Genomic DNA, 27,273 nt, shown 5'->3' with positions numbered 1-27,273 from the left:
AATTATGGGTTTGTTAAAGTGTGCATGTCCTGTTTATACAACATAAGGGTGGGTGGGAGGGCCCAAGGACAATTCCATCTTGCACCTCTTTTTTTTTAAATTTATCTCTGCATCATGTGATGTTTAGGGCTAATTTTTGAAGTGCCATCCTGTCTGACACTGCAGTGCCACTCCTAGATGGGCCAGGTGTTTGTGCCGGCCACTTGGGTCGCTTAGCTTAGTCATCCAGCGACCTTGGTGCAAATTTTACGACTAAAAATAACATTGTGAGGTGTGAGGTGTTCAGAATAGACTGGAAATGAGTGGAAATTGTGGTTATTGAGGTTAATAATACTATATGATCAAAATTATCCCAAAATTCTATGATTTAAGCTGTTTTTGAGGGGGTTTTGAAAAAAAACACCCGAATCCAAAACACACCCGAATACGACAAAAAAATTTCAGGGAGGTTTTGCCAAAACGCGGCCGAATCCAAAACATGGTCGCGGAACCGAATCCAAAACCAAAACACAAAACCCGAAAAATTTCCAGTGCACATCTCTAGTTTTTGTGTGCTTACTGTATACACCAACCTTGGTACTTTAGCGCTAAAGCTACAATCAATTGGATACAATGTAAATGGTACTGATTTCCAAATTGCCGTTCCTCTTATAACACATTTATTACATTTGTACGCAAACAACTGAAAGCTACTGCTCAGGTATAAAACACTACTCTTAAAGGAAATAAAAAAGTGAATGATGGTTAGCTTTTATAGCAATCGTAGGGAGCCCAATATACTACTACAGACAGAAAGGAACCGCAGCTAGATCCAATAACCAGAAAACAGGGGTGAAATTGCTGGAAATCAAGGTATACTGTATATTAAAACTTCAGTGTAGCCCTGGTTGGGATCCAGTCAGGATCTCGGCAGTCGGGATCCCGGCTGTCGAAATACTACCAATGCCCCAATCCCGACCCCACTCCCGACCCCACCATCCCATACAGGGTCACAAGCCTGTCTGATATACAAGGGGATGGGGAACGGGGATGTCCTCTGCACTAGAATGATTTCGACTAATTTATAATCAAAATTTCCCCTAATTATATGATTACAAGGAATAAATCATCATTCATCATAGGGGGTGCCGCCATAGACAATAGGATACAGAACAACACAAGACAGAGAAAGATTGTCTCTTTGTTGGCGCACTCATGAGAAGAAGAATAAACTTATTGGTGTTTATAATATTAGTTAAAAAATAACTTTTATTAACTTCATTTTAAAATAATGCAATTGAGAAAAATAAATAAATGTGAACAAATATGTGCAATATTCTGTGATAATAAATAAAAAACTGTTACACAATGCTTAATTTTTGTTTTTATAATAAAAGACTATTACGCAATGCTTGATTTTCGTTAATTTACTTGGATGTATGTTCTAAATCGTGAGTGAGTTAATGGTAATTACATGTGGGTTGAGGTTATATTATATAGCATTTTCCCAGGTTAATTCTGGATATAAATGGTCAATTTTCATAATTCTGTAATTCCTGAATTCCCCACTGATTTTGTGTGATTAAGTTTACCCACTTTGTGGTCCTCTTTGTCATACAAATGAAATATTTGCATTCACTCACATGTGGATGAAGGAGAGTTGGAGTTATGGGTAATAATCCTATCTGATCAAATATTGATTGCTCCTAAGGTTTATTAAAAATTATTCAAATCTCTGTCCATAATTTAGTGCAATCAATAAGCAGCAGTCTATGATACAGACTCAAGATTTGGCAATGTATCCCATCTGTGTCTATCATATATTCATCAAACTCAGGGTGTATATCTCGATAGTGAGCTCTATAATTGGCAATGTTCAAATAATCAGTGAAAGCAATTGCGAAACGTGCACGTCGGCGTTTCTGAGCGTTGCTAACAAGCTCATCTAACTGTTTACACTAAAGACAATGATTTGATTCAAGTATAGGATAATGGAGGAGAGCAAAGGAGTTAGCAATTACAGATAGGCAATGTTAAGCAGGGATGATATCAATGTATAATTTAATATACCTATCAGTGCAGTCTCAAGTTATAGAACAAATGGCAATGTTAAGTAGGAATATACTACAGATAGAATAGTGCAGTTATAGTCATAGAATCTAGGGAGCATCTTAGGAGTATCGAATGCATGCCACGGTGATTAGCTGATTCAATCTATCTGGTTCAAACACTAATTGGTGTAAAGGCGTCTCTATCTGAATATACATACCAGGCATGAATTAACCCCATTTGAATATATCATAGGATCTATACCATTTATCTGTCACCGGTGTGGGTTAAAAATTCCATGCTTATTCGATTATTCTATCACACTATATGACCCTCATATTAGGCATCAAGCCTTTTTTACAGAGCTTCCATTCACCAGCAATAAAGGGTTACGGCTCACAGTGATTTAAAAACACAGGAACCTCTCATCAATTGATATACAGCACGGGACATATTGATTCCCGTATAACCAGGAATACTCAGATCGGCAGTACTGTTATACAAATTGGCCGATAAATAGCACCCTGGTACAACATTTACCTATCATGAGAAATAATAATGATATGGATTGTTTCCCTGATATAATCTAAATGTCATTTTTGGACAAGCTGTATATCCACTGTAGTTCCAGCTATTAATTCCTGATCGGGTTAACATAGCTAATCACGGAGCCAACAGCCTAAATTCATACATTGTGTCCAATGAATATAACTCTAACACAGAGGGAGCACACTGATAAAGTCTGTATCACGGACTGGTGTCTACGATTGCATTAACATTGTTAACCACGAAGCTTGTAGCCTGATATACACGCCGTGTTTAAAGAATATAATTCCGACACAGAGGGTGCATATTGTTTAGCATAAAGTCTGTATCACAGACTGGTGACTAGGATTGTATTCAATTACAGATAGAGACATGAATGACCTTCAATAGCATCCAGAATGCACTCCCACTAATAACAGTGGGATATTACTCACAGTGTTATATGCACAGGGACCACTCATTAATAGGTAAACGGCATGGTATAGAATGTTCCCTAGATATAATCCGATTGGGAATCTAATGTAAGCTCTATATCTATTGCAGCCCTAAAACTATATTTTTTTGATTATTTGAACATTGCCAATTATAGAGCTCACTATCGAGATATACACCCTGAGTTTGATGAATATATGATAGACACAGATGGGATACATTGCCAAATCTTGAGTCTGTATCATAGACTGCTGCTTATTGATTGCACTAAATTATGGACAGAGATTTGAATAATTTTTAATAAACCTTAGGAGCAATCAATATTTGATCAGATAGGATTATTACCCATAACTCCAACTCTCCTTCATCCACATGTGAGTGAATGCAAATATTTCATTTGTATGACAAAGAGGACCACAAAGTGGGTAAACTTAATCACACAAAATCAGTGGGGAATTCAGGAATTACAGAATTATGAAAATTGACCATTTATATCCAGAATTAACCTGGGAAAATGCTATATAATATAACCTCAACCCACATGTAATTACCATTAACTCACTCACGATTTAGAACATACATCCAAGTAAATTAACGAAAATCAAGCATTGCGTAATAGTCTTTTATTATAAAAACAAAAATTAAGCATTGTGTAACAGTTTTTTATTTATTATCACAGAATATTGCACATATTTGTTCACATTTATTTATTTTTCTCAATTGCATTATTTTAAAATGAAGTTAATAAAAGTTATTTTTTAACTAATATTATAAACACCAATAAGTTTATTCTTCTTCTCTTGAGTGCGCCAACAAAGAGACAATCTTTCTCTGTCTTGTGTTGTTCACAAGCCTGTCTGACAGGTAAGCAGCAGGGGTTTGTTAAGTTTAGGCTGCTGGGGGAGGGTTAGTGTTAGGCTGCGGGAGGAGGGTTAGGTTTAGGCTGCGGGGTGGGGAGGTCCGATTTAGCCACCACCGGGGAGAGTTAGGTTAGTCTGCTTGCAGGTTTAGGCTGCTAAAAATAGGATTTTAATACCTACCGGTAAATCCTTTTCTCTTAGTCCGTAGAGGATGCTGGGGTCACATCAAGAACCATGGGGTATAGACGGGATCCGCAGGGGACATGGGCACTTTAAGACTTTGAATGGGTGTGAACTGGCTCCTCCCTCTATGCCCCTCCTCCAGACTCCAGTTATAGGAACTGTGCCCAGGGAGACGGACATTTCGAGGAAAGGATTTATTGTTAAACCACGGTGAGCATCTTACCAGCTCATACCTCAAGCATGCCGCAGAACGTGGCATTCCACAGAATACAAGCCAACGGCATGAACAATTGCAGCACCTGGCTGACAAGAAACGTAACACAACATGTGTGTAACCACAAACAATCACTGCAGATATAGTACGCACAGGGACGGGCGCCCAGCATCCTCTATGGGCTAAGAGAAAAGGATTTACCGGTAGGTATTAAAATCCTATTTTCTCATACGTTCTAGAGGATGCTGGGGTCACATCAAGAACCATGGGGTTATACCAAAGCTCTAGAATGGGCGGGAGAGTGCGGACTACTCTGCAGTACCAAATGACCAAGCGTGAGGTCAACCTCGGCCAAGGTATTAAACTGTATTACTTTGCCACATTTTTTGCTAAACAGCTGCTCGGCAAAGTTGCAATGCCGAGCCTCCCCGGTCAACCGCGCCGGACGAGCCCACCTTTCTAGTAGAATGGGCCTTCACCTATATCGGTAACGGCAATTCTGCCGTGAGATGAGCATGCTGAATCATACCATAGATCCAGCGCGCAACGGTCTGCTTGGAAGCAGGACACCCAACCTTGTTGGGAGCAAACAGGACAAACAGAGCCTGTGTTCCTAAACGGAGCCGTCCTGGCGACATCAATTTTCAAAACTCTGACTACATGCAGAGACTTCGACTCAGCTAAGGCGTCGGTAGTCACAGGCACCACAATAGGTTTGTACATGTGGAAAGAAGAAACCACCTTCGGTAGAAATTGTTGACAAGTTTCCAACTCTGCTCTATCTTCATGGAAGATCAAATAAGGTCTCTTGTGAGACCAGGCCGCTAACTCAGACACTCGCCTTGCGTATGCCAAGGCCAGCCTGACGACCACTTTCAAAGTGAGGAAATTCACTCCTCCTTACTTAAAGGTTCAAACCAATGTGATTGAAGGAACTGCAACACCCCATTAAAATCCCATGGTGCCACTGGGGCACAAATGGAGGTTGGATGTGCAACACGCCCTTCACGACAGTCTGAACTTCTGGAAGGGAGTCCAATTTATTCTGAAAGAAACCCGCTAAGGACGATTTTAATTGAGCCCAAGTTTAGGCCCGCATCCACACCTGCTTGTAGAAAATGGAGAAAACGTCCTAGCTGACAACTCTGCCGTAGGAGTCTTCTTGGATTCAAACCAAGAAACTTATTTTCTCCAAATATGGTAGTAATGTTTAGATGTTACCCCTTTTCTAGTCCGAATAAGTGTGGAGAACTAATTCCGTGGAATACCCTTACGGACTAGGTCAACTGCCATGTCGTCAAACGTAGTCGCGGTAAGTCCTAATACACGCCAGGGATCTCCTATGAGTAATTCCTGAGATCTGGATACCAAGCTCTCCTTGGCCAGTCGGGGACCATGAGGCTCGCTCGAATTTCCTTTTTATGATCCCAGAACTTTTGGAACGAGAGAAAACGTACGGAATACATATACCGACTGAAAACACCCACGGTGTCACCAGTGCATTCACTGTTCCTGTTTGAGGATGACCTGGAACTCTGAAGCTTCTTGTTGAGACGAGACGCCATCATTCCTACTTGAGGAAAGCCCAACGACATGTCACCTCTTCGAAGACTACTTGGAGGAGATCTCCCCTCTGCTGGATGGAGATCGTGTCTGCTGAGGAAGTCTGCTTCCCAGGTGTCCACTCATGGAACGAACATCGCCGACAGAGCGCTTGTATGTTTTTCCGCCCAGCGGAAAATCCTTGTGGTTTCTGCCATTGCTTTTCGTTTGTAGAAAAACCGTTGTAAACGGCCCTTTACTCTAGACTGTTTATGTGGTGACAAGTTTCCTAACTTGACCATCTTCTTTGGAAGTTTTCCCCTGTGTGACTGCCCCCCCGCCTCGGAGGCTTACATCCGTGGTCGCTAGGATCCAGTCCTGGATCTCGAACCTGCACCCCTCTAGGACGTGAGAACTGCAGCCACCACAGGAGTGAGATTCTGGTCTTGGAATACAGGATTATCCTCCGGTTTATGTGTAGGTGGGAACCGGACCACTTGTCCAACAGGTCCCACTGGAACACCCTGGCATGGAACATGCCAAACTGAGTGGCCTCATAGGCCGCAACCATCTCTCCAGCAACCGAATGTATTGATGAATTGACACTCTTGCTGATCTCGGAATTTGTTTGACCAGACTCTGGATCTCCAGAGCCTTTTCCCCCTGGAAGAAAAAACTCTCTGTATTATTCCCAAAACCGACAACCGCGTCGTTGGGACCAACAGTGATTTCGGCAAGTTCAGGAGCCAACCATGTTGTTGATGAACTGTCAAGGAGATTGCAATGTTTTGCACCAACTGGTTCCTTGACCTCACCGTTATCAGGAGACCGTCCCAGTACGGGATAATTGTGACCCCTTACTAGCGACCGAGATCCATCATTACCGCCATCACCCTGGTGAAAATCCTTGGAGCCGTGGACAGACCAAACGGCAACGTCTGAAATTGGTAATGACAACCCTGAATTGCAAACCTCAGGTAAGCCTAATGCGGAGGAAAATGTAATTAGGCCTCCGTTATGTCTACTGAGACCATGAAAAAAAACTCTTTTTTCCAGATTAGAAATCACTGCCCTGAGAGATTCCATCTTGGATTTGAATTTCTTTAAGTAGAAATTGAGGGATTTCAGATTTAGGATTGGTCTGACCGAGCCGTCTGGCTTCGGGACCACGAAGAGGCTTGAATAAAAGCCTTCTCCCTGTTGTGACAGGGGAAACCAGGCCAATGACCTTATCCTGATACAACCTTTGTAATGCGTCGCATACTACCTCCCCGTCCGGAGGAGAATCGGTAATATGAAAAATTGGTGAGGGGAACCGTCTGGAAACTCCAGTTTGTACCCCTTGGGCCACCATTCGTAAAAAAAAACCCGGGTCCAGGTCCGTTCCAGGACTGACTGAAGAGTTTTAGACGTGGCCCCACCAGTGTGGGCTCCCGCAAGAGAGTCCCAGCGTCATGCGGTGGATGTGGCAGAACACAGAGGATGATCTCTTCTCCTGTGCTCTTGAAGTGGATGCGAACCTCTTCCCTTTTCTCCTTCCTTTACCTGCAAAGAAAGAGGAATATGTATCTATTGGGCCGAAATGACTGCATCCGACAAAGATGTGTCATCATCTGTAGCGAGGGAACATAGGGCAAGAAGGCGGACTTACCAGCGGCAGCTGTCGAGATCAAATCAACTAGGCCGTCCCCAAACCAGGCTTCACCTTCATAGGGAAGAGACTCCCCTTCTTCTCGGAGTCAGCATCAGCATTGCATTGGTGAATCCACAACGCCCTTGTTATGCACACCAGTGCCTGCAGGAAAGTACTGGTGTCAGGACTGTTATGCACTCCAGTGCCTGCAGGAATGTACTGGTGTTTGAACTGTTATGCAAAACAAATGGACTCACAGACAGACTAGGGAATATGACATAACGTACACAGAAGGTGGTAGGGTAACAAAATACACACAAAGTGAACAGAGAAGCCCAGAGGCTAAGGAACTGGGTATCTCCCTTGTATTAGAACTGCTCAGATGGGAAAAGCAAGATGTTGTGTTTTAATACATAGAGAACCCGAAATGCTGTTGCTAAGGGCAACAGCAAAACCCTAAAGGGTTACCAACGGGTGTGGCAGTAAACTCCTTGGTCAGAGATGGAATGATAGACACAAGGAGAGTCTCCACAATCCTAATTCTCACTTGCAGTGCACAGGTTCAGCTTACTGCCACTAAACTGACCCCTGACACCTAGCACAGTGAGACAGGATTAGACAGGCAAGTCTTAGAATACAGCCGCAAACTTGCTAAGTTCACAGAGTAGTAACAGAACCCCAGCAAGCTAAACGACTGACTCCAGTCTTACTGCTAGGTCTGGATTGGCAGAGTGTAATACCAAATCCCCAGGCCTATTTGCAGTAAGCAACAGACAAATACAAAGCTACACAGTTCTGGCTAACTTTCAGAAACTGACTAACCAACAAAGATTCAGCAGCATCTGCTTACCCTGAAAAGAGGCCTTATAAAGCAGGTGCTGTCCACGCCCCACTCAGACCTCACAGACTGTGAGCACAAAAACCAGCACCGGATCCCCTGCCATGCACAGAGCCTATAACCACTGCACAGCAAAAGACCCGAACCGGAGTATCAGCTGCGCTCAGGTTACTCCGCTAGCACTTGTCTCCCGGTTGCCATGACGACGTGGCAGCACAGGGCAGGAGACCCTAACAATACCCCCCCTCTGACGAGGGGTCAAAGAACCCCTACCACCGGGTTTATCGGGGAACTGCGAGAAGAAAGAGCGTATCAGTCTGGGGGCATGAAGATCACAACTGCGCACCCACGACCGCTCCTCCGGGCCATACCCCTTCCAGTGCACCAAAAATGACAGCCGACCCCGAACCACCTTGGAGTCAAGAATCCTTTCAACAACAAACTCCCTCTGGCCACGTATCAGAAGAGGGGAAGGTCTTCCACTGGAAGAAGGATTACTAATCGCCCGTTTTAAAAGGGAACAATGAAATGTTTTATTGATACCCAAAGAACGGGGCAGATCTAACTGAAATGCCACCGGATTGATAACCCTGGTGATCTTATAAGGGCCGATGAACCGGGAGCCTAACTTATGAGATGGCTGTCTCAACTTCAAATTCTTGGTAGACAACCAGACGAAGTCTCCTAATTTGAAGCTGCAGGGTCTTTTCCGCTTATCAAAAACCCTTTTGGTCACTAATGACACAGACACAAGGGCTTTCTTCACTTTCCGCCAAATACCTCTAAGGACCGAAACCACAGAGGAACCACCAGGCGTGGAGTCCAGGGGGTCAAAAGAATTGGCCTTAGGATGATGCCCATACACACAAAGGAAGGGAGAGATCCCTGTAGCAGAGTGAGCCGCGTTGTTATAGGCAAACTCCGCCATGGACAGATGAGCAACCCAGTCAGTCTGACACTTGGAGACATAACACCTGAGGAACTGCTCCAAGGACTGGTTCACCCTTTCAGTCTGCCCATTAGACTGCGGATGGTAGCCCGACGACAAGCTGACAGAAATCTGGAGATCGGAACAAAATGCCCTCCAGAATTTGGCCACAAACTGGGATCCGCGGTCAGAGACCACATCAAGTGGCAACCCGTGGAGACGCACAACATGCAGCATAAATAATTCAGACAGGCGTCTGGCCGATGGCAGCCCAACCAGTGGAACGAAGTGCGCCATCTTCGAAAACCTGTCAACGACAACCCAGATGGCTGTCATCCCCGAGGATTTGGGCAAGTCCACCACAAAATCCATTGAAATGTGGGTCCATGGCTTAGATGGGATAGAGAGTGGATGTAATGGGCCAACAGGAACCCCTCTAGGAGTCTTATTTCGGGCACAGATGTCACATGCCCGAACCCACTGATCCACATCCTTAGCCACCGAGGGCCACCACACCGCCCTAGATAGCAACTCCCGAGTTCTGGCAATACCCGGGTGACCTGCAGACTTCTTGGCATGGAATTCCAGGAACACTCGCTGTCTTAACCTAGGAGGCACAAACAAAAGACCTACCGGAAGGTCTGGAGGAGCCTGCTCCTGTGCTCTAAGGACTAATGATAAGAGGTCCTGGGTAATGCCCACTTTAATACATGATGGGGAAACAATGGGCAACGGCTCCTCGGTGGTCTCCTGGATTGGAGCAAAACTCCGCGAGAGCGCATCAGCCTTGATGTTTTTTGACCCAGGGCGATATGTTATCAAAAAATTAAAGCGAGCAAAAAACAAAGCCCATCGTGCCTGCCTGGCATTGAGACGCTTCACTGACTCTAAATATGCCAGATTCTTATGGTCAGTGAGAATTGAGACCACAAACTTAGCCCCCTCAAGCCAGTGTCTCCACTCCTCGAGTGCATCCTTAATAGCCAACAATTCCCGGTTACCCACGTCATAATTCATCTCGGCAGGCGAAAATTTACGGGAAAAGTAAGCACAGGGATGAAGGCGATTATCAGACACTCCCATCTGAGAAAGCACTGCCCCAATACCCATCTCAGAGGCATCCACCTCCACCACAAAAGGACGCTCTGGATCTGGGTGTCGCAGCACCTTGGCCGAAACAAATGCCCTTTTGAGACGGGCAAAAGCCGCTTTAGCCTCACAAGACCAGTGAGCAACATCCGCCCCTTTCTTAGTGAGTGCCACCAAGGGCGCCACTATAGACGAAAATCCAGCGATAAATCGTCTATAAAAATTCGCAAAGCCCAGGAAACGCTGAAGCGCCTTCAAACTAATGGGCTGCACCCAATCCAGGACTGCTTGTACCTTGGAACCCTCCATTTGGAAACCTTCTGGGGAGATAATATATCCTAGAAATGCGATTTGCTGAACTTCAAATTCGCACTTCTCCAGCTTCGCCCCAAGCCGGTGGTCTCTGAGTTTCTGGAGGACTAAGCGTACATGCTTCCGATGTTCCTCCAGGGAATGGGAGAAGATTAGGATGTCATCTAAGTATACAACTAAGAATCTATCCAAATATTCCCTGAGCACATCATTCATAAAATCCTGGAAGACTGCCGGGGCATTACAGAGCCCAAAAGGCATCACCAAATATTCATAATGCCCTGAGTGGGTATTAAAGGCAGTCTTCCATTCATCCCCCTCTCTTATTCGGATTAGATTGTACGCACCGCGTAGGTCAATCTTAGAAAAAATGGTGGCAGTACGAAGCTGGTCAAACAAGACCGAAATGAGAGGCAGTGGGTATGAGTTTTTAATCGTGATACGGTTCAATTCCCTGAAGTCGATGCAGGGTCGCAACGAACCGTCCTTTTTACCCACGAAGAAGAACCCCGACCCAACTGGAGACTGTGAAGGTCTGATAAATCCTTTAGCCAAGTTCTCCTGAATGTACTCTGCCATAGCCTGAGTCTCAGGACGTGACAGGGAGTACAACCTGCTCTTGGGAAGCTTAGCATTTGGCAACAAATCAATGGCACAGTCATAGGGGCGATGGGGAGGTAGTACCTCTGCAACTTTTTTGGAGAACACGTCCGCAAAATCTGCATAACACCCTGGCAATCCTGGCAAACTTAGCTGCGAGAACCTGACTGGAAGGCTCAAGCAACTCCTGAAACAATCAGTACCCCAACTAAGAATCTCCCCAGAGACCCAGTCAAATTGAGGATTGTGGGCCCTTAACCAGGGTAACCCCAACACCAATGGGGCAAAAGTACAGACAGTCACATAAAAGGACAATTTTTCAGAGTGTGTGGCTCCAATAAACAAAGAAATCTGGCTAGTGCAAGAGGTAATTTTACCTTGGGATAATGGTTCCCCGTTTAACCCACAAATCTCAATTTCCGATGCCAAGGGTACTAAGGGAACAGAGTGTTTCAGGGCGAATTGGCGGTCCATAAAAACCCCGTCGGCCCCACTGTCCACAAAGGCCTCAGTCTTGACAGTTTGACCGAGGATCTTCAAGGTCACCGGAATGATAAAAGTCTTCTTGGGAAATTCTGACTTCTGGCCTGACAGGATATTTCCCATCACCCTCAGGCCCTGAAGTTTTCCGGCTTTTCTGGGCATGATACTACCACATGACCTTTATTCCCACAGTACAAACACAACCCCTGCTGTCTCCTCCGCGTCTTCTCACGCGAGGAGAGGCGGGTAGCCCCAATCTGCATAGGCTCCTCGGAAAATTCCTCAGAGTCTGAGGTTCCCTTGGGAAGGAAGGAAATCTCAGTCTCCCTTTCAAGCCTACGCTCTCTCAGCCGTCTATCCACCCGGATGGATAACTGCATGAGCTGATCCAAGCTATCAGGCAAGGGATATTGTACCAGTTGGTCCTTTATCTGGTTAGAAAGACCTCTTCGGTACTGGTGTCTCAGGGCTGGGTCATTCCACTGGGTATCATGGGCCAACCTCCGAAACTCCGTACAGTAAACCTCAACTGGCCTTCGCCCTTGCTTAAGGATCGAAATCTGAGCCTCGGCTGAGGCCGTCTTGTCAGGGTCATCATACAACATGCCCAGTGCCGTAAAAAAAGCATCAACACTTTTAAGCGATGGACAGTCAGGCTGCAACCCATATGCCCAGACCTGTGGGTCTCCTTGTAGCAAGGAAATCACTATGCCCACCCGCTGAATCTCCGACCCAGAAGACTGAGGCCAAGCCGGAAGTATAGCTTGCAGCTCTCCTTGAAACAAAAGAACTGCGAGCAATCTCCAGAAAAACGATCCGGGAGATTTACTTTCGGCTCCTTAACCCCTGCAGGTGCTGCTGCTGCGGGAGCTCCGCCAGCAGCCTGGGAGGTGTGCATTTTAATGGACAAATCATTAAATTGTCGAGTCAGGACCTGCACCTGATCGACCACCTGTTGCAACGTATTTTGAGGGGTATGCTCCATATTCCCACAAAATTTCAACAGGAGTATTAGGCTGCTGAATATGTTATGCACACCAGTGCCTGCAGGAAAGTACTGGTGTCAGGACTGTTATGCACTCCAGTGCCTGCAGGAATGTACTGGTGTTTGAACTGTTATGCAAAACAAATGGACTCACAGACAGACTAGGGAATATGACATAACGTACACAGAAGGTGGTAGGGTAACAAAATACACACAAAGTGAACAGAGAAGCCCAGAGGCTAAGGAACTGGGTATCTCCCTTGTATTAGAACTGCTCAGATGGGAAAAGCAAGATGTTGTGTTTTAATACATAGAGAACCCGAAATGCTGTTGCTAAGGGCAACAGCAAAACCCTAAAGGGTTACCAACGGGTGTGGCAGTAAACTCCTTGGTCAGAGATGGAATGATAGACACAAGGAGAGTCTCCACAATCCTAATTCTCACTTGCAGTGCACAGGTTCAGCTTACTGCCACTAAACTGACCCCTGACACCTAGCACAGTGAGACAGGATTAGACAGGCAAGTCTTAGAATACAGCCGCAAACTTGCTAAGTTCACAGAGTAGTAACAGAACCCCAGCAAGCTAAACGACTGACTCCAGTCTTACTGCTAGGTCTGGATTGGCAGAGTGTAATACCAAATCCCCAGGCCTATTTGCAGTAAGCAACAAACAAATACAAAGCTACACAGTTCTGGCTAACTTTCAGAAACTGACTAACCAACAAAGATTCAGCAGCATCTGCTTACCCTGAAAAGAGGCCTTATAAAGCAGGTGCTGTCCACGCCCCACTCAGACCTCACAGACTGTGAGCACAAAAACCAGCACCGGATCCCCTGCCATGCACAGAGCCTATAACCACTGCACAGCAAAAGACCCGAACCGGAGTATCAGCTGCGCTCAGGTTACTCCGCTAGCACTTGTCTCCCGGTTGCCATGACGACGTGGCAGCACAGGGCAGGAGACCCTAACAGCCCTCTAGCCGAGACCGTCATGGAATTGGCCCGTGAACCCAAGAGTCCTATATCCCTTGCAGTCGCACGAAAGTATGCTGCAGTGTCCTTGATATGACCCAACATAAGGAGTATCCCATCTCTCCCCAGGGTATCTACATCGGATGACAAGGTACCCGACCATATTTGAATATTACTACTCCCCCATGCGCATGTAATGGCAGGTCTAACTAACATAGTCGTGGACACATAACTAGAATATAACGTAACTTCCTGCATACGATCCGCTGGATTTGTGACAGGGACCCGTGCAGATCAGGGGGCGACTCCCACTTTATTCTGTCCGCGGTGGGAAAAGAATAAACAGTCAGAATACCCATGAGGATTTGAAACCATCTTGTCAGGGCTGACCCAGACTTTCTCACACAGAGCTCTCAGCACATGAGAAGGAGGAACGATACCTCAGCTTTCATTATAACTTATATATATATATATATATATATATATATATACTCCTCCAGCAATAACGCGGCACTCCAAGGGACTCTTCTTATATAAAGTTTAATGGCGGTAAAAACATCAACATGTTTCGAAGCCGCAGCTTCTTCTTCAGGACTCACCGACAAAAACGTCCTGAAGAAGAAGCTGCGGCTTCGAAACATGTTGATGTTTTTACCGCCATTAAACTTTATATAAGAAGAGTCCCTTGGAGTGCCGCGTTATTGCTGGAGGAGTATTGATTACTTTATGCGAGCACCGGGACCGGTTGCAGTGAAGCGTGGAGTGCCGGCTGAATTGGATTGCTATATATATATATATATATATACACACACACACACACACACACACACACACACACACACACACACACACACTATATATATATATATATATATATATACACACACACACACATACACTACCATATATACATATATATCTATATATACATAACCACACATAAACCCTTCTGTCAGGAACAGCCAGAGTCCTCAGTGATGTCTTTAATATGCACTACTCATGTGCTGAATGCTCTTTTTTTTTTTTTGCAAATCCAATCAGGAAACATTATGGTCAACATAGGAAACAGTATCCGTGTCGATATCAGGGAGTAGTAACTGGGCAAAATAATTTTTTTGCGACCCCGAGGGGTCTGAGAGAAATATAGCTATGAACATGACATACTCCATAGATATTTCTACGTCTGTGTTGGGACACAGAGTTCCGCAACCTTACTATATATATATATATATATATATACACATATATATACCCTTTCTGATATGCAAATATTTTACCCAGTCAGATATTGGTGGTGCCTACATGGCCACCCACACACGTCTGTGTCCCTAATATCGTTTTCTCTTGGGAAAAGCATTCAGCCACCGACGTGTCGACACACATGTACCAAGTACCATCAGGAGTCGGCGGTGCCAACAGGGTCACTACCACATGGGAAGAGCACTCAGACATGCCGACACACGTGTACCAAACACCCACACTGGGCATATAGGGGACAGACCCACAGTAAAGTCTTTCAGAGAGACACAGAGGAAGATTACCAGCCCACAACCCAGCGCCTAATCACCGGTTCTGAAACACTAAGGAATGCCAGACCTGCAGCGCTTTTATATTAAATATATATATATATTGCACCAATATTTATTTTGCCCCCCCCCCCAGTTTTGCACCCTGATATCTTTTCAGAAGTGTGAGTAGGGACCAGCGTGTCTGCATAGAAAATGGCGCTGCTGTGTGAGCTGAGAGGACTAAGCCCCGCCCCTCAATGGCGCACTCCAGTCCCGCTTTTTTTTTAACTAAATCTTTATACTGGCGGGGGTTAGGACAGTACGTATGCACCTATGTCCCCTCTTGCCAGTCTTATTTTTGAGGTTTATATGCTGCCCAGGGCGCAACCGCTCCCACCCCCCCCTGCACCCTGTAGTGCTGTTGTGTGTGGGAGCATGGCGCGCAGCGTGCGATCGCTGTGCGGTACCTCATAAGCCGTCACTGAAGTCTTCTTTTCTTCTTCTACTCACCTGTCTTCTGACTTCTGGCTCTGCAAGGGGGGTGACGGCCGGCTCTGGGAATGAGCCCCTAGGCGTACCTAGTGATCAAACCCTCAGGAGCTAATGGTGTCCTGTAGCCAAAGAAGCAGAGCCTTGAAACTCACAGAAGTAGGTCTGACTTCTCTCCCCTAAGTCCCACGAAGCAGGGAGACTGTTGCCAGCAGTTCTCCCTGAAAAGAAAAAACATAACATAAGTCTTTCCAGAGAAACTCAGTAGAGCTCCTCAGTGTACATCGAATCTGCCTGGGGACAGATTCTAAACTGGAGTCTGGAGGAGGGGCATAGAGGGAGGAGCCAGTTCACACCCATTCAAAGTCTTAAAGTGCCCATGTCTCTTGCGGATCCCGTCTATATCCTATGGTTCTTGATGTGACCCCAGCATCCATTAGGACGTATGAGAAAGGAAGGGTTAGGTACCTTCTCCCTGTTGGGATTCTCAACATTGGAATGCCGTGGTCGGTATTCTGACCGCCAGTATTTCAATCCCAGCCCACCTGGTCCAATGCCACTGAGTGTTCCTGAAGATGCACCTTGTCAGAATCTCACAATTTTTACATTTTAAGTATGTGATATAGATACAATAAACCAAAACGCTGGATGTCACGGAAAACATTATGCTCTGGTCGATTAACGATTACCCAAGAGTCTAAGATACTGTACATGTAGTCCCAGGAAACAGTATGCAGCCACTAGAGTACAACCTAAAAATTGATGTACCAAAGGCCCACTGTCAAAATACTCTGACAAACAGAACTACTGTAAAGAAGAAAATGACTGTCTCTAATAACAACTACTGTATAACTAACGGAATTCCAGCTTGAATCTATGTGAGTAATGAAAGCATATCTCATGGAGCAGGAATGGCACTGTTTTGCAAAAGTAATAATGCACAGAACTAAATTTAGTTGAAATGAAAATCTCATAACTGCAGCAATGCTAGTACCAAGAACAATATGAATTACCTTTACAAGATGGTGGGGCAGTCCATTTCTGATTTTCCAAGCACACACTCCTAAATGATCCCTCTAACATGTACCCACTGTAACAAGAATATGTCACCATGTCTCCATAGTGATGGAACAGTCCTCGGACCATTGCATTTGGTACATGAATCGGAGGTCCACAAGATATTTCTGAGGAAGAAAGTATATATTTAAATCATATTCTTCAAATTGTGTACAATAATACATTCATAATTAGAGTTAAGTGGTAGTTACATTTAAATCCCTTGCTCTTGAAGAGGTATGTAAGGAGAATATATAGGTACGTCCAGTATAGTAAGAACATGCAGGCGCAATGTGTCTGACTACAACGTAGACGTATCATTAAGATACACCTATCAGGATCGTTTTCCATGTTGCATGAGACAGCTGCATCTTTGCGATGGACATATTTCCAATAGTAAAGGTTGTATCTAAAGATACATTGAACTCAATAAACACATGTGCAACCACAGTTTTACAGCTGTATTTCTCTGCACATTTTTTTTTAATTAATGGTCAGGAAAACACAGGTCATACAGTGAATTATTCTGCTCACATTTATGCAATATATATGCCATATTGACCATATTGACTGCTTATCCAAAATTTATGTCAAATACTATACACAATCAGCAACACAGTGCTTTGTAGTGACTGGATAATTGCGACAAAATACAGAATATGCTTGTCACCAATCATTTTGAAAGGAAGCAAGATTACAGAAGATCGCTAAAATAATTGTTACCCCAACTTTACTGTATATAACTAGGGAAAATGGGGGGGGGGGGGGGGGGTTTGAAGAGAGTTTGTCCAAACCTCCTGGATTTGGTCCCACACCCTCAGTGCCCAGGCCCTGCGAATGTCTCAATGGCAAGGCCGTCTTAACAGCAGTGTAGGCACCTTGGCAAAGCAATGCACCGGGGCCCCTACCCATCCTCCAAGGGTGTGTGTGTGTCTGTGTGTGTGTGTGTGTGTGTGTGTGTGTGTGTGTGTGTGTGTGGGGTACTATCAGCAGCAGCTATGATTTCCCGAGGGCAGTAGGGGGTGTTCTATATTCCGCTCAGCATGTAGGACCTGGAGCAGTCATTTCTGCTAATTACTCCTTTACTGCTCAGATGGTGGGAGATGGGGCAGGTGGGGGAACACTAAACTGTAGAAGGGGGCATTAGGATGAATGAAGTGGCCCCAGTACATGACTTCCAGGGTGGTAGGGGGTGTTTACTATGCAGGGGAGGGGTGGATAGTGGAGTGGGCTTAAAATTCATAATTTCCGGTAGGAGGGCAGCTTGCTTGACTGTAGCTATCTCCAGTTCCTGGAAATAGATTTCTTAGCTTTCAATGGGAAAAAAAGCGAAAGAGTCCCATCTTTCAGGAGGTACTGGAGTACTTGGGAATCAGAGATCAGGAGCCAGAGCAATCCTTAGACAAATATATAAAACCGCTTCCCAGGCGTGTGGACAGGCCCGGCCCTACGCATACTCCGTCTAAGCGGCAGAGTAGAGCGCAGGACCGATGAGGGCGCTTCTGAAGTCCGTGACTGAGTTGTGCCGCATCCCCCCACAGCCGCGGGCATACAATGAGTCACACTGACTCATTGTATGCAGCTGCGCTGCCCGCCGCCAGTGCTGCCCGCAGTCGCTGCCTGAATATGGCAAGGAGTGATGTTTGACACTCCGGTCCCGGCCGGAGGAGGGGCAGGAGGGCTGCTTTCTCTTCTCCTCCCCTCTCCTCTCAGCTCCTCCTCCAAGTGACACAGCCTGTATTAAAGAGTCTGTGCCCAACTGAAGGGGCGGTGGAGACGCGGCAGCTCTCTCCTCCCCTTTACACCTCAAAGCCTGGATTCCGCTCTCACTTTGAAGCTCTGCTTGGGCACTGGGTATCACTTCTGGGCCAAGGTAAGACTATTAAAATACGGTATATTTGTTACCAACTGCTGTCACCCCACTGATGTCACCTTCTCCCTGTTATCCCACTGCTGTCACAGCGACACAGTTGTCAGCACTGGAACCATGAGTTTGTATTTTCTCCCAAAGATTTTTTCCCACAGTACAAAATTTCTTGTAGATTAATTGGATGCTGTCAAAATTGACCCTAGGGTGTGCAAGTGTTTGTGTGATAGTCTAATGGCGAAGGATTGATGTGAATAACTAAACATTCTTTGTACATCACTGCATAATAGGATTGTCCTATATACAATTAAATGTAATGAAGGCTTTTCTTTCCCATTATTTGGGCGACCTCATTGTGTGTTAATCTGAGGTTCCAGATGTAGCCTTCTAGATATTACTTGTAGTTTCCCTCAAGTCTCTGTTCTAGGACATTGCAATTTTTCAAATGAATAAACAATTTACTCGCAGTCTGTAATCTGTAGTTACAATATGCTAGGCCCAGGTGTGAGTACAATACCTTCTTAATAATAGAATAATAATAATAATAATAATAATAATAATGTACATATAATAGAAGCATTTTTATATATTCAATGTCATGTACCAGTTTAGTTTTATTTTGTATTTCCCGTAATGCGCTTTAAACTTTTTTTGTGTGGGTATGGCGGGGGTGGGGGCACCAAAATCTATATTCCATTAGCAAAAAATGTAGGCTTCGGCCAGCCCTGTGTGTGGAGCTGGAGAAGGGACCAGCTGCTGGAAGGATGATATCTCTGGTTTTGGGCATAGTAGAAACAAGCTGCCAGTGTCGACCAAAAAGGGAGAGTCCCAGCTTTTGGAGTATACCCTCAGAAAAACACTAAGTCAAACAGAACCTGAAATATCTGGCTGGGAAGAGCAATTAACAGGCTCAGATGGGGACCACTGCTTTGAAGTCAGATATCTCTGGTTCCTCAGGTCCGACTTTCAAAAATCTGGTACCCTGGAAAGAGGGGACCCTCAGCAATTAGCTTAGTACCCTTTACTCCTAGGGTCCTTGGGCAAGAGCCCATTGAGCCCATATGAAAAGACGGCCCTGCTCAATGGCACTTTTCTCATGCACACCCGAGTCATTTGATGTAGAGCTCCAGCCTCCCCAATGCTAACTACTCATATTCCAAAAGATACATGGGGTATATTCAATTAGGGTCAAAAATTGCCATCTGTCGAAAAGACAGCAGTTTTCGACTTTTTAAGGTCGAATAGTGATTCAACCTATTCAGTCCCATTAGTTTTTATTCGACAAGTCGTGGAATTTGACTTGTCGAATAGTACATGAATAGGCGGTATAGCTGCCGATGCACGTACTTTTGAGTGAAACGGGGCCAAATTCGACAGGATTTGGCCCTGTTTCCGACCATCTCAGTCCGACATAAAAAAATGTCGGACTGAGATGTGGGACCCAGAGGAGGAGAGGGGGGAAGCCGCGGGGAGACGGGGGGGAGCCGCAGGGCATACAGGGGAGAGAAGCGCTACAGCACAGCACAGCAGCAGGATGTCTCACAGCCGCGCCACTCATGGCAGCGTCCACCCGGCTCCAGCAAGTGAGGTCACGCTTGCTGAAGCCGGGTGGACACTGCCGTGAGGTCTGGCGGCTGTGAGACATCTTTCTGCAGCGCTGCTCTCCACCATCTGCCCGCGGCTGTCCCTGCTGGTCTCCCCGCGGCTCCCCCCCTCTCCTCCTCTGCGTCCCTCATCTCAATTCAACTTTTTAAAAGTCGAATTGAGATGAAATTGAATAGGGGTTGTCGGTTCCATTCCAACAAATGCATGTCGGAATGGATCCGACCCTAATTGAATATACCCCACAGAGTTTGAAGAATTCTGAATCTGAGTGGAACTTAAATAGTAACAGTATAGATTACTACTTTAATATGGACCTTCCAATAATATTCTGGTTATTAGTACATTTAAAATTACTTCTGTGGATTGTGTGAAAGCTACAAAATATAAACTGGTTTCAACTATTTTGTTTTTTGCCTAAATGAGGGTAAATACATATTGCATTAGATAATCACAGAGAGTTTATCTATTGTTAAATAAAGTCATTTACAAAACAGTAGCTAATGAGACAGGATTTTAAATAATTTGTGAAGTTTTTTCCTCATGAAGCAAATCCTTGTATACCAACATTTCTTTCTATAGAGGCAACAGGTTCTATGTAAATAAACTCTATTACTTACTTTCACATTTGGCATTTGTTTCTGTCCAGGTTAGATCAGGGTTGCATGTTATAACAGCCTGGCTTATGGGACGGAAGCCTTTTTGACACTGAATAGACAATTTCTGGCCAACATAAAACTTTGTTTCTGTAAGGACTGCATTGTCTGGGATCACAAATGGCACTGAACAAGTGTTTGCTGCTCAATACAAAAATGGGAAAATCACAATACAACATTATTAATGGAAAACTTGATTTGATGTACTGGATATCATTATTTTTACTATGATTATTCTGAAATATTACTCCTTATGTTCCATATTCTTTCCACTAATTTGAACATTTAAAACAATTGTTTTACAAGCAGTTTGACCTTAACTTCAGCTGCAAGTTGATATTCTCCAGCAATACTATGGCTTATCTAATTGATTGCATGCTCTCTGAAGCTAAAGTGCATACTGTAGTGTATAGAACGCCAGCACACCGTGAGAGCTGAGTGGCAGAATAAGTAAGTGATGGGATATGGCCTGCATTATAATATCCACCTGGGCTTTTTATATTAATAGTAATAGTAAATAAAATCAAAACAGTAAATCAAATAAAATGTTGTTATAGGTGTTCTTGGGGTAGAGAAAATGTGTTTGAACAAAGAATCAGAACATATACTGTATATTATAAAATGTGACAATTATTAAATGTATTCCAAAAAAGCTTAGTATAAAATAGGTAAAATAAGGTCACACATATTACACTTAAATACTGGACTCCTGCTGATGGGATTTATAAATGTAAAGCAATGTAAAGTTCTAAGTTACTGCTGCAGTGCTAGCACATACTATAGGTTGTATACCTGTTGTGAACCTCCTGCCTTGTTGCAAAGATCCTTCATATTCTGTGACATCACCGCTATCGGTCTCACATCTGTGAGGCTTTCTGGGTAGAGTGGCGCTCCTTCCTTCCTTTCTCGCCTGCTGGTGTGTGTGGGGATGGTCTAAGTGGCGTACTAGACTTCTCTCCATTGCTTCTGGTAACCTCTGTGTATCTTGTGTAACGGGTGCAGACACAGACATGTTGTGTGTGTGTGTGTGTGTGTGTGTGTGTGTGTGTGTGTGTGTGTGTGTGTGTGTTGGGGGGTGTCGTCACCAGCATGTTTCACCCAGTTAGGACTTCCTCAGGGAGTGTTCACCATTCAGTGGGATGTCCTTCTAAAACCATTTCAGTTTGTTGCCATAGCAATGCTATTTGTTTTTTCCATGTCTTTGTAGATTGTATAAGAAAAGCACTGCCATGTACTCTTATTGTTCTAATAGTATTAAAAGAAACTAGTTATAACATACTCATTTTTAAAAAGTTATTTTGCTATAACCATAATTTAATGTCAATTTCTGAACCATAATATAATACAATATTTTCCTTTGATCCTTTAGTTCATTCTACAATAGGTGAAAATATAAAGTGTGTCTATCCTCCAATACATAAGAAGAACCACAAGGGCACTACAATCAGAATATCAGAACACATTTAAAGCATAAAGAAGGGAGAAGACACCCGCAGTGTTCCAGCTCACTTCAGGGAGAATCATAATGAGGTTCCATCACTGTTAGAATGTAAAGGAATTTGTCAAACAAAGGAATTAATGGAGAGGAGGTGATACCATTGCAAGCATTTCCTGTGGGGAGGCCAGATGGATTCATAATATAGATACCATTACCCCAAGAGACCTCAACATAGATTTTGACTTAAGCACCTTTCTATAATCCACTTTTAAATATTGATGATAGAGAACTTGTATGCATAAACCTCTGAATTTACGCATAGACACTTTTTACATCTTCACCTATTGTAGAATGAACTAAAGGTTCAGAGGGAAATATTTTACTATGGTTCAGAAACTGAAATGAAATTGCAGTCATGGTTATTGCATAATAAGGTTTAGAGAAAAAAGTGGACACTTTGTAAGACGTTTCCTGTAATACGTTATGAATAATATAACATGTACAAGGCAGATCTTTCTTATACAATCTACAAAGATGTAGAAAAAACAAACAACATTGCTAAGTCAGCAACAGAGTTTCAAAAGGACTTCCCATTGAATCGTATAGACACCCTGAGAAAGCCCTAATGAAACGTGTATGTAACAGATGTCCACATGCTGCCAACGAGAGGATACCAATGCCGGAATCCAGACACCTGGTGAAATACCGGCGGTCAGAATCCTGACCGCCAACTGGAATCCCCACTCGGGAATATAACCCTGTGGCGACCAAAGGTTGCCACTGGGCCCGAGGCGTGGTTAGCACAGTGAGCCCGCGAGGGGACATGCTGCGTTCGCCCCCGGTATTCCGGCTGTCAGGATTGCGGCGTCTATCTGACCGCCGGGATCCTGACAGCCGGGATATCATACTGAATCCACCGCAACACATCCATCTCCACATCATTACACAATGGGCCTGATTATGATTTGGAAGTAAAGCAAAAAACAGCAAGTAACTGTGCACCTGGGCAAAACCATGCTGCACTGCAAGTGTGGCAGATGTACAGTATCATGTGCAGAGAGAGTTAGATTTGGGTGGAGTGTGTCCAAACTCAAATGTAAACTGCAGTGTAAAAATACAACTGTCTAACATTTGTGGGCTACAGTACATGCAAAAGCAGTCACTATTTAGCCTGCACAGAAAAAATATAAATGTGTTCGCTCCTCTGGCATGGCAACATGGTTTGTTCCAGACAGAAAGTTACTTGCTATTTTTGCTGTACTTCCGATTCAGAATCAGGCCCAAGGTGCACAGAAGTACTTGGGAGAGAAGTGTAATGTGCCCCAGAGGCTATCCCCACACCAGCAAGCCAGGAAGGAAGGAGCACCACTCTATCTAGTGAAACCCCACTGATCTGAGGCTGAGAGTGGTGATGGCATGGAAGATGAAGGTGAGCCAGGAGGTTCACACATGTGCTTTTACACTGATTTGCATTTTCAAATCCCATGAGAAGGATTCTAGCTTTTAGGTATAATACAACTGTGACCATACTGTATATTATCTTTTAGAATGCCGACAGGGGACGGGGTTCCGAGTGGTGTTGGGATTCCGGCGTCGGTCACCTGACCACTGGCATCCAGACCGCTGGGATACCGATCGCATCCCTCTAATTCTATGTTTACATTTTTTCGGCATATAGAAAAGTGAACATACAGTAGGTATACAGTACCTCTTCCTTTTTGCAAATTAAAACAAAGATGTAAAGAGGGAACCTTTAGTTACACAGGCAGACTTTACAGTAGGCTCATATTCACAGTCAGTGCAGGTTTCTTTCCTTTCTAAAAATGTTTTAATAGCCTGGTGACTGTAAGTACAGAACTCCCTTCATAGGTTCCTATACAACAACTACCCAAATGATTGCAACCTACATGCAACAACTTGAAGACTTTTTATTAAAAATGTGATTTATTATACAAGAAGGTGTGCCACTGACTTGGACTTCTTTTTACATTCAAGTGTGCAGTTTGGGATCCTTCATGTGGCAATAATAGCCAACAGAGATGCTTAATCAATCCCAGTACTGTGTCCAGAATTCCGGCAGCGCTGCCACAGCTATTCCCACTCCTGGGTGTCCACGACACCCATGGATTGGGAATAGAACCTGTGACGAGAGCAGCGAGCCACCAAGCCCGCAGAGTGGCAAGTGCAGCGAGCCCACAAGCGGCTTTGCTGCGATCGCCCCCCTGCCGGCATTCTGGCAGTCGGGATCCCGACATCGATATTCTGACCGCCAGGATCCCGTACACAACCCAACAAATAAACTGAGAAACATTTATGGCCATCGAACTGGCAAAACATTAACAAAATTTAAAATTGATTCAATATTTTTCAGCCGATCTACTAATCCCTTACACTGCAAGCAACATTTGGTGTATTCCTGAAACTACCCGTGTGACATGATTTATATGATTTTATTTATATTCGTGTCTGAAATTATTATAGACTTACTAAGACTTCAGCATGAATTTGGCCACAGTGCAGGTTTTGTAAAGAGGATGAAGATGCAGAACGTATGCATGTCAAGGGTGTGACCTTATTTGTCCTGATTTTTCATGCTGTGAAATATGGCTTAACTGTTTCTCACAATGATATCACATAGGTTTCAGCCAAGTGGATGAATTTTACTGATAGATGACAGCAACATTCACCACATCCATCTACAAACAGTGGAGCTGATTCACAGATGCACACAAATGCCATCACAGCTGCGATTTAGTATGCAGGGGCATAAGTTTATACGAGGATAGATTTTAGTGCCCCTCTGCTCATATTCACTACCAGCACCCCATCCCAGCTGCAAAGGAAAGAGCTTGGCATATGCCCCTGGAACCCCTGCTTATACCTGCTCTGGGGTGTATAAAGCAGAACCAGGTGCAATAGAGGAGGTCAGAGTGCACCCTGGTGCTCGGATGCGACTTCCATTGTCTCCTGCAGTTACGCCCATGCGAAGCACCTGTGCAAAAATATGCAACTGTCACAGTTGCCAGGATTTGTGTAGAGGCACAAACTAGAGGAGTCTCAGATCCGCCACTTGTGTACAAAGACACAGACATCAGACGCACATTGGTCACTAATCGGAATAACCCTACTGTTTACGCCAACGGTGGCCAACCTGTGGCTCTTGAGCCGCATGTGGCTCTTTCTTTATTCAAATGTGGCTCCCAACACTCTAAATCATGTGACCACAACAGATACAGAAACCGCTGCACTCTAGCCAGACATGCAGCAGCACTACAGGGACTGAAAACTGAAGGAGCCAGATACTTGAGGTGAGACACCCACAAGCAAACAGAGGACACATTAGGGACTGCTGCAATGGCATGAATTGATGGGGGGGAGCTGTAGTGATACATGAGGGTGGGCTAGAGTGACACATGGCAGAGCTGGCTGGAGAGACACAGGAGGGTCCTGGCAGGAGTGACGCGGGAGGGTGCTGGAAGTAGTGACACATGGGAGAGCTGGCTGGAGTGACACGGGGGAGCTGGCTGGAGTGACATAGGAGGGTGCTAGCAGGAATGACACATGGAAGAGCTGGCTGGAGTGACAGGAGGGTGTTGGCAGGAGTGACACATGGGAGAGCTGGCTGGAGTGACACATGGGAGACCTGGCAGGAGTGACACAGCAGGGTCTTGGCAGTAGTGACACATGGGAGACCTGGCTGGAGTGACACACGGAAGAGCTGGCTGGAGTGACAGGAGGGTGTTGGCTGGAGTGACACATGGGGGAGCTGGCTGGAGTGACACAGAGGGTCTTGGCAGTAGTGACACATGGGAGACCTGGCTGGAGTGACACATGGAAGAGCTGGCTGGAGTGACAGGAGGGTGTTGGCTGAAGTGACACAGCAGGGTCTTGGCAGTAGTGACACATGGGAGACCTGGCTGGAGTGACACAGCAGGGTCTTGGCAGTAATGACACATGGAAGAGCTGGCTGGAGTGACACAGCAGGGTCTTGGCAGTAATGACACATGGGAGAGCTGGCTGGAGTGACAGGAGGGTGTTGGCTGGAGTGACACATGGGGGAGCTGGCTGGAGTGACACAGCAGGGTCTTGGCAGTAGTGACACATGGGAGACCTGGCTGGAGTGACACAGCAGGGTCTTGGCAGTAATACTAATGACACATGGGAGAGCTGGCTGGAGTGACACAGCAGGGTCTTGGCAGTAATGACACATGGGAGAGCTGGCTGGAGTGACAGGAGGGTGTTGGCTGGAGTGACACATGGGGGAGCTGGCTGGAGTGACACATGGGGGAGCTGAAGTTTATTATGTGAAAATGGCTTTAAAAAAATTATTGTTCTGGCTTTGTTTAATGTATTTTATACCAGGGGTGTAGTCTAGCAGGCGCAAGGCCACATTCCATTTTTGCATGTGCGCCATAGGCTCGATGTCGGCTCTTTGACGTACCTAACAAGGTTTTTTGGCTCTTTGTCACTGACTGGTTGGCCACCCCTAGTTTACGCAGTATGGGTTTCGGAAGTATGACGTCAGAGCCATTGTAACTACATGCGGATTGCAAGCTATGACACACTCCATCACTGCATATCTGCATTTAAATAGCCACTCATCTATCACCTCCCGCCCACACCCCCTGCCTGCCACTCACTTAGCAAAGAAATCATCATAGAGATCGCCGCCTCTAGAACATTGTGGCACATGAGCAGTGTGTCTTATACGCATGCGCAGTGGCAAACATCGCCACACAGCGTACTGTACATCGCCATTGCTTCTGTCTCTGAATCAGGCCCTGTACTCACAATATGATCCATATTATCTGTGTGTCACTGATATATTTAGAAAGCTCAGAGCACTCCTACATTATACAGCTGCAAAATGCTGGGACCAACAGCCACAGAAAGATCCATAGATGTGCATGCAGCGCCCTTTCTGGTGTCCACTAGAGATGAGCGCCTGAAATTTTTTGGGTTTTGTGTTTTGGTTTTGGGTTCGGTTCCGCGGCCGTGTTTTGGGTTCGAAC

General features: G+C 45.0%; 1 protein-coding gene across 1 annotated transcript in view; it reads right to left on the bottom strand.

The window, feature by feature from the left end:
- SVEP1 (sushi, von Willebrand factor type A, EGF and pentraxin domain containing 1) overlaps positions 1 to 27,273 on the bottom strand; it is a 598,519-nt gene that overhangs the window by 50,132 nt on the left and 521,114 nt on the right. Inside the window, exons 45-46 of the mRNA XM_063914219.1 lie at positions 20,788 to 20,964; positions 16,656 to 16,826 (exon numbers count right to left, since the gene is read on the bottom strand). Coding sequence (XP_063770289.1) covers positions 16,656 to 16,826; positions 20,788 to 20,964 — 348 coding nt within the window. The remainder of the gene's footprint in view (positions 1 to 16,655; positions 16,827 to 20,787; positions 20,965 to 27,273) is intronic.

The sequence above is a fragment of the Pseudophryne corroboree genome, chromosome 1, assembly GCF_028390025.1.
Source record: "Pseudophryne corroboree isolate aPseCor3 chromosome 1, aPseCor3.hap2, whole genome shotgun sequence".
NCBI classification, from domain to species: Eukaryota; Metazoa; Chordata; class Amphibia; order Anura; family Myobatrachidae; genus Pseudophryne; species Pseudophryne corroboree.
This window is presented reverse-complemented; position numbering and strand designations above follow the sequence as displayed.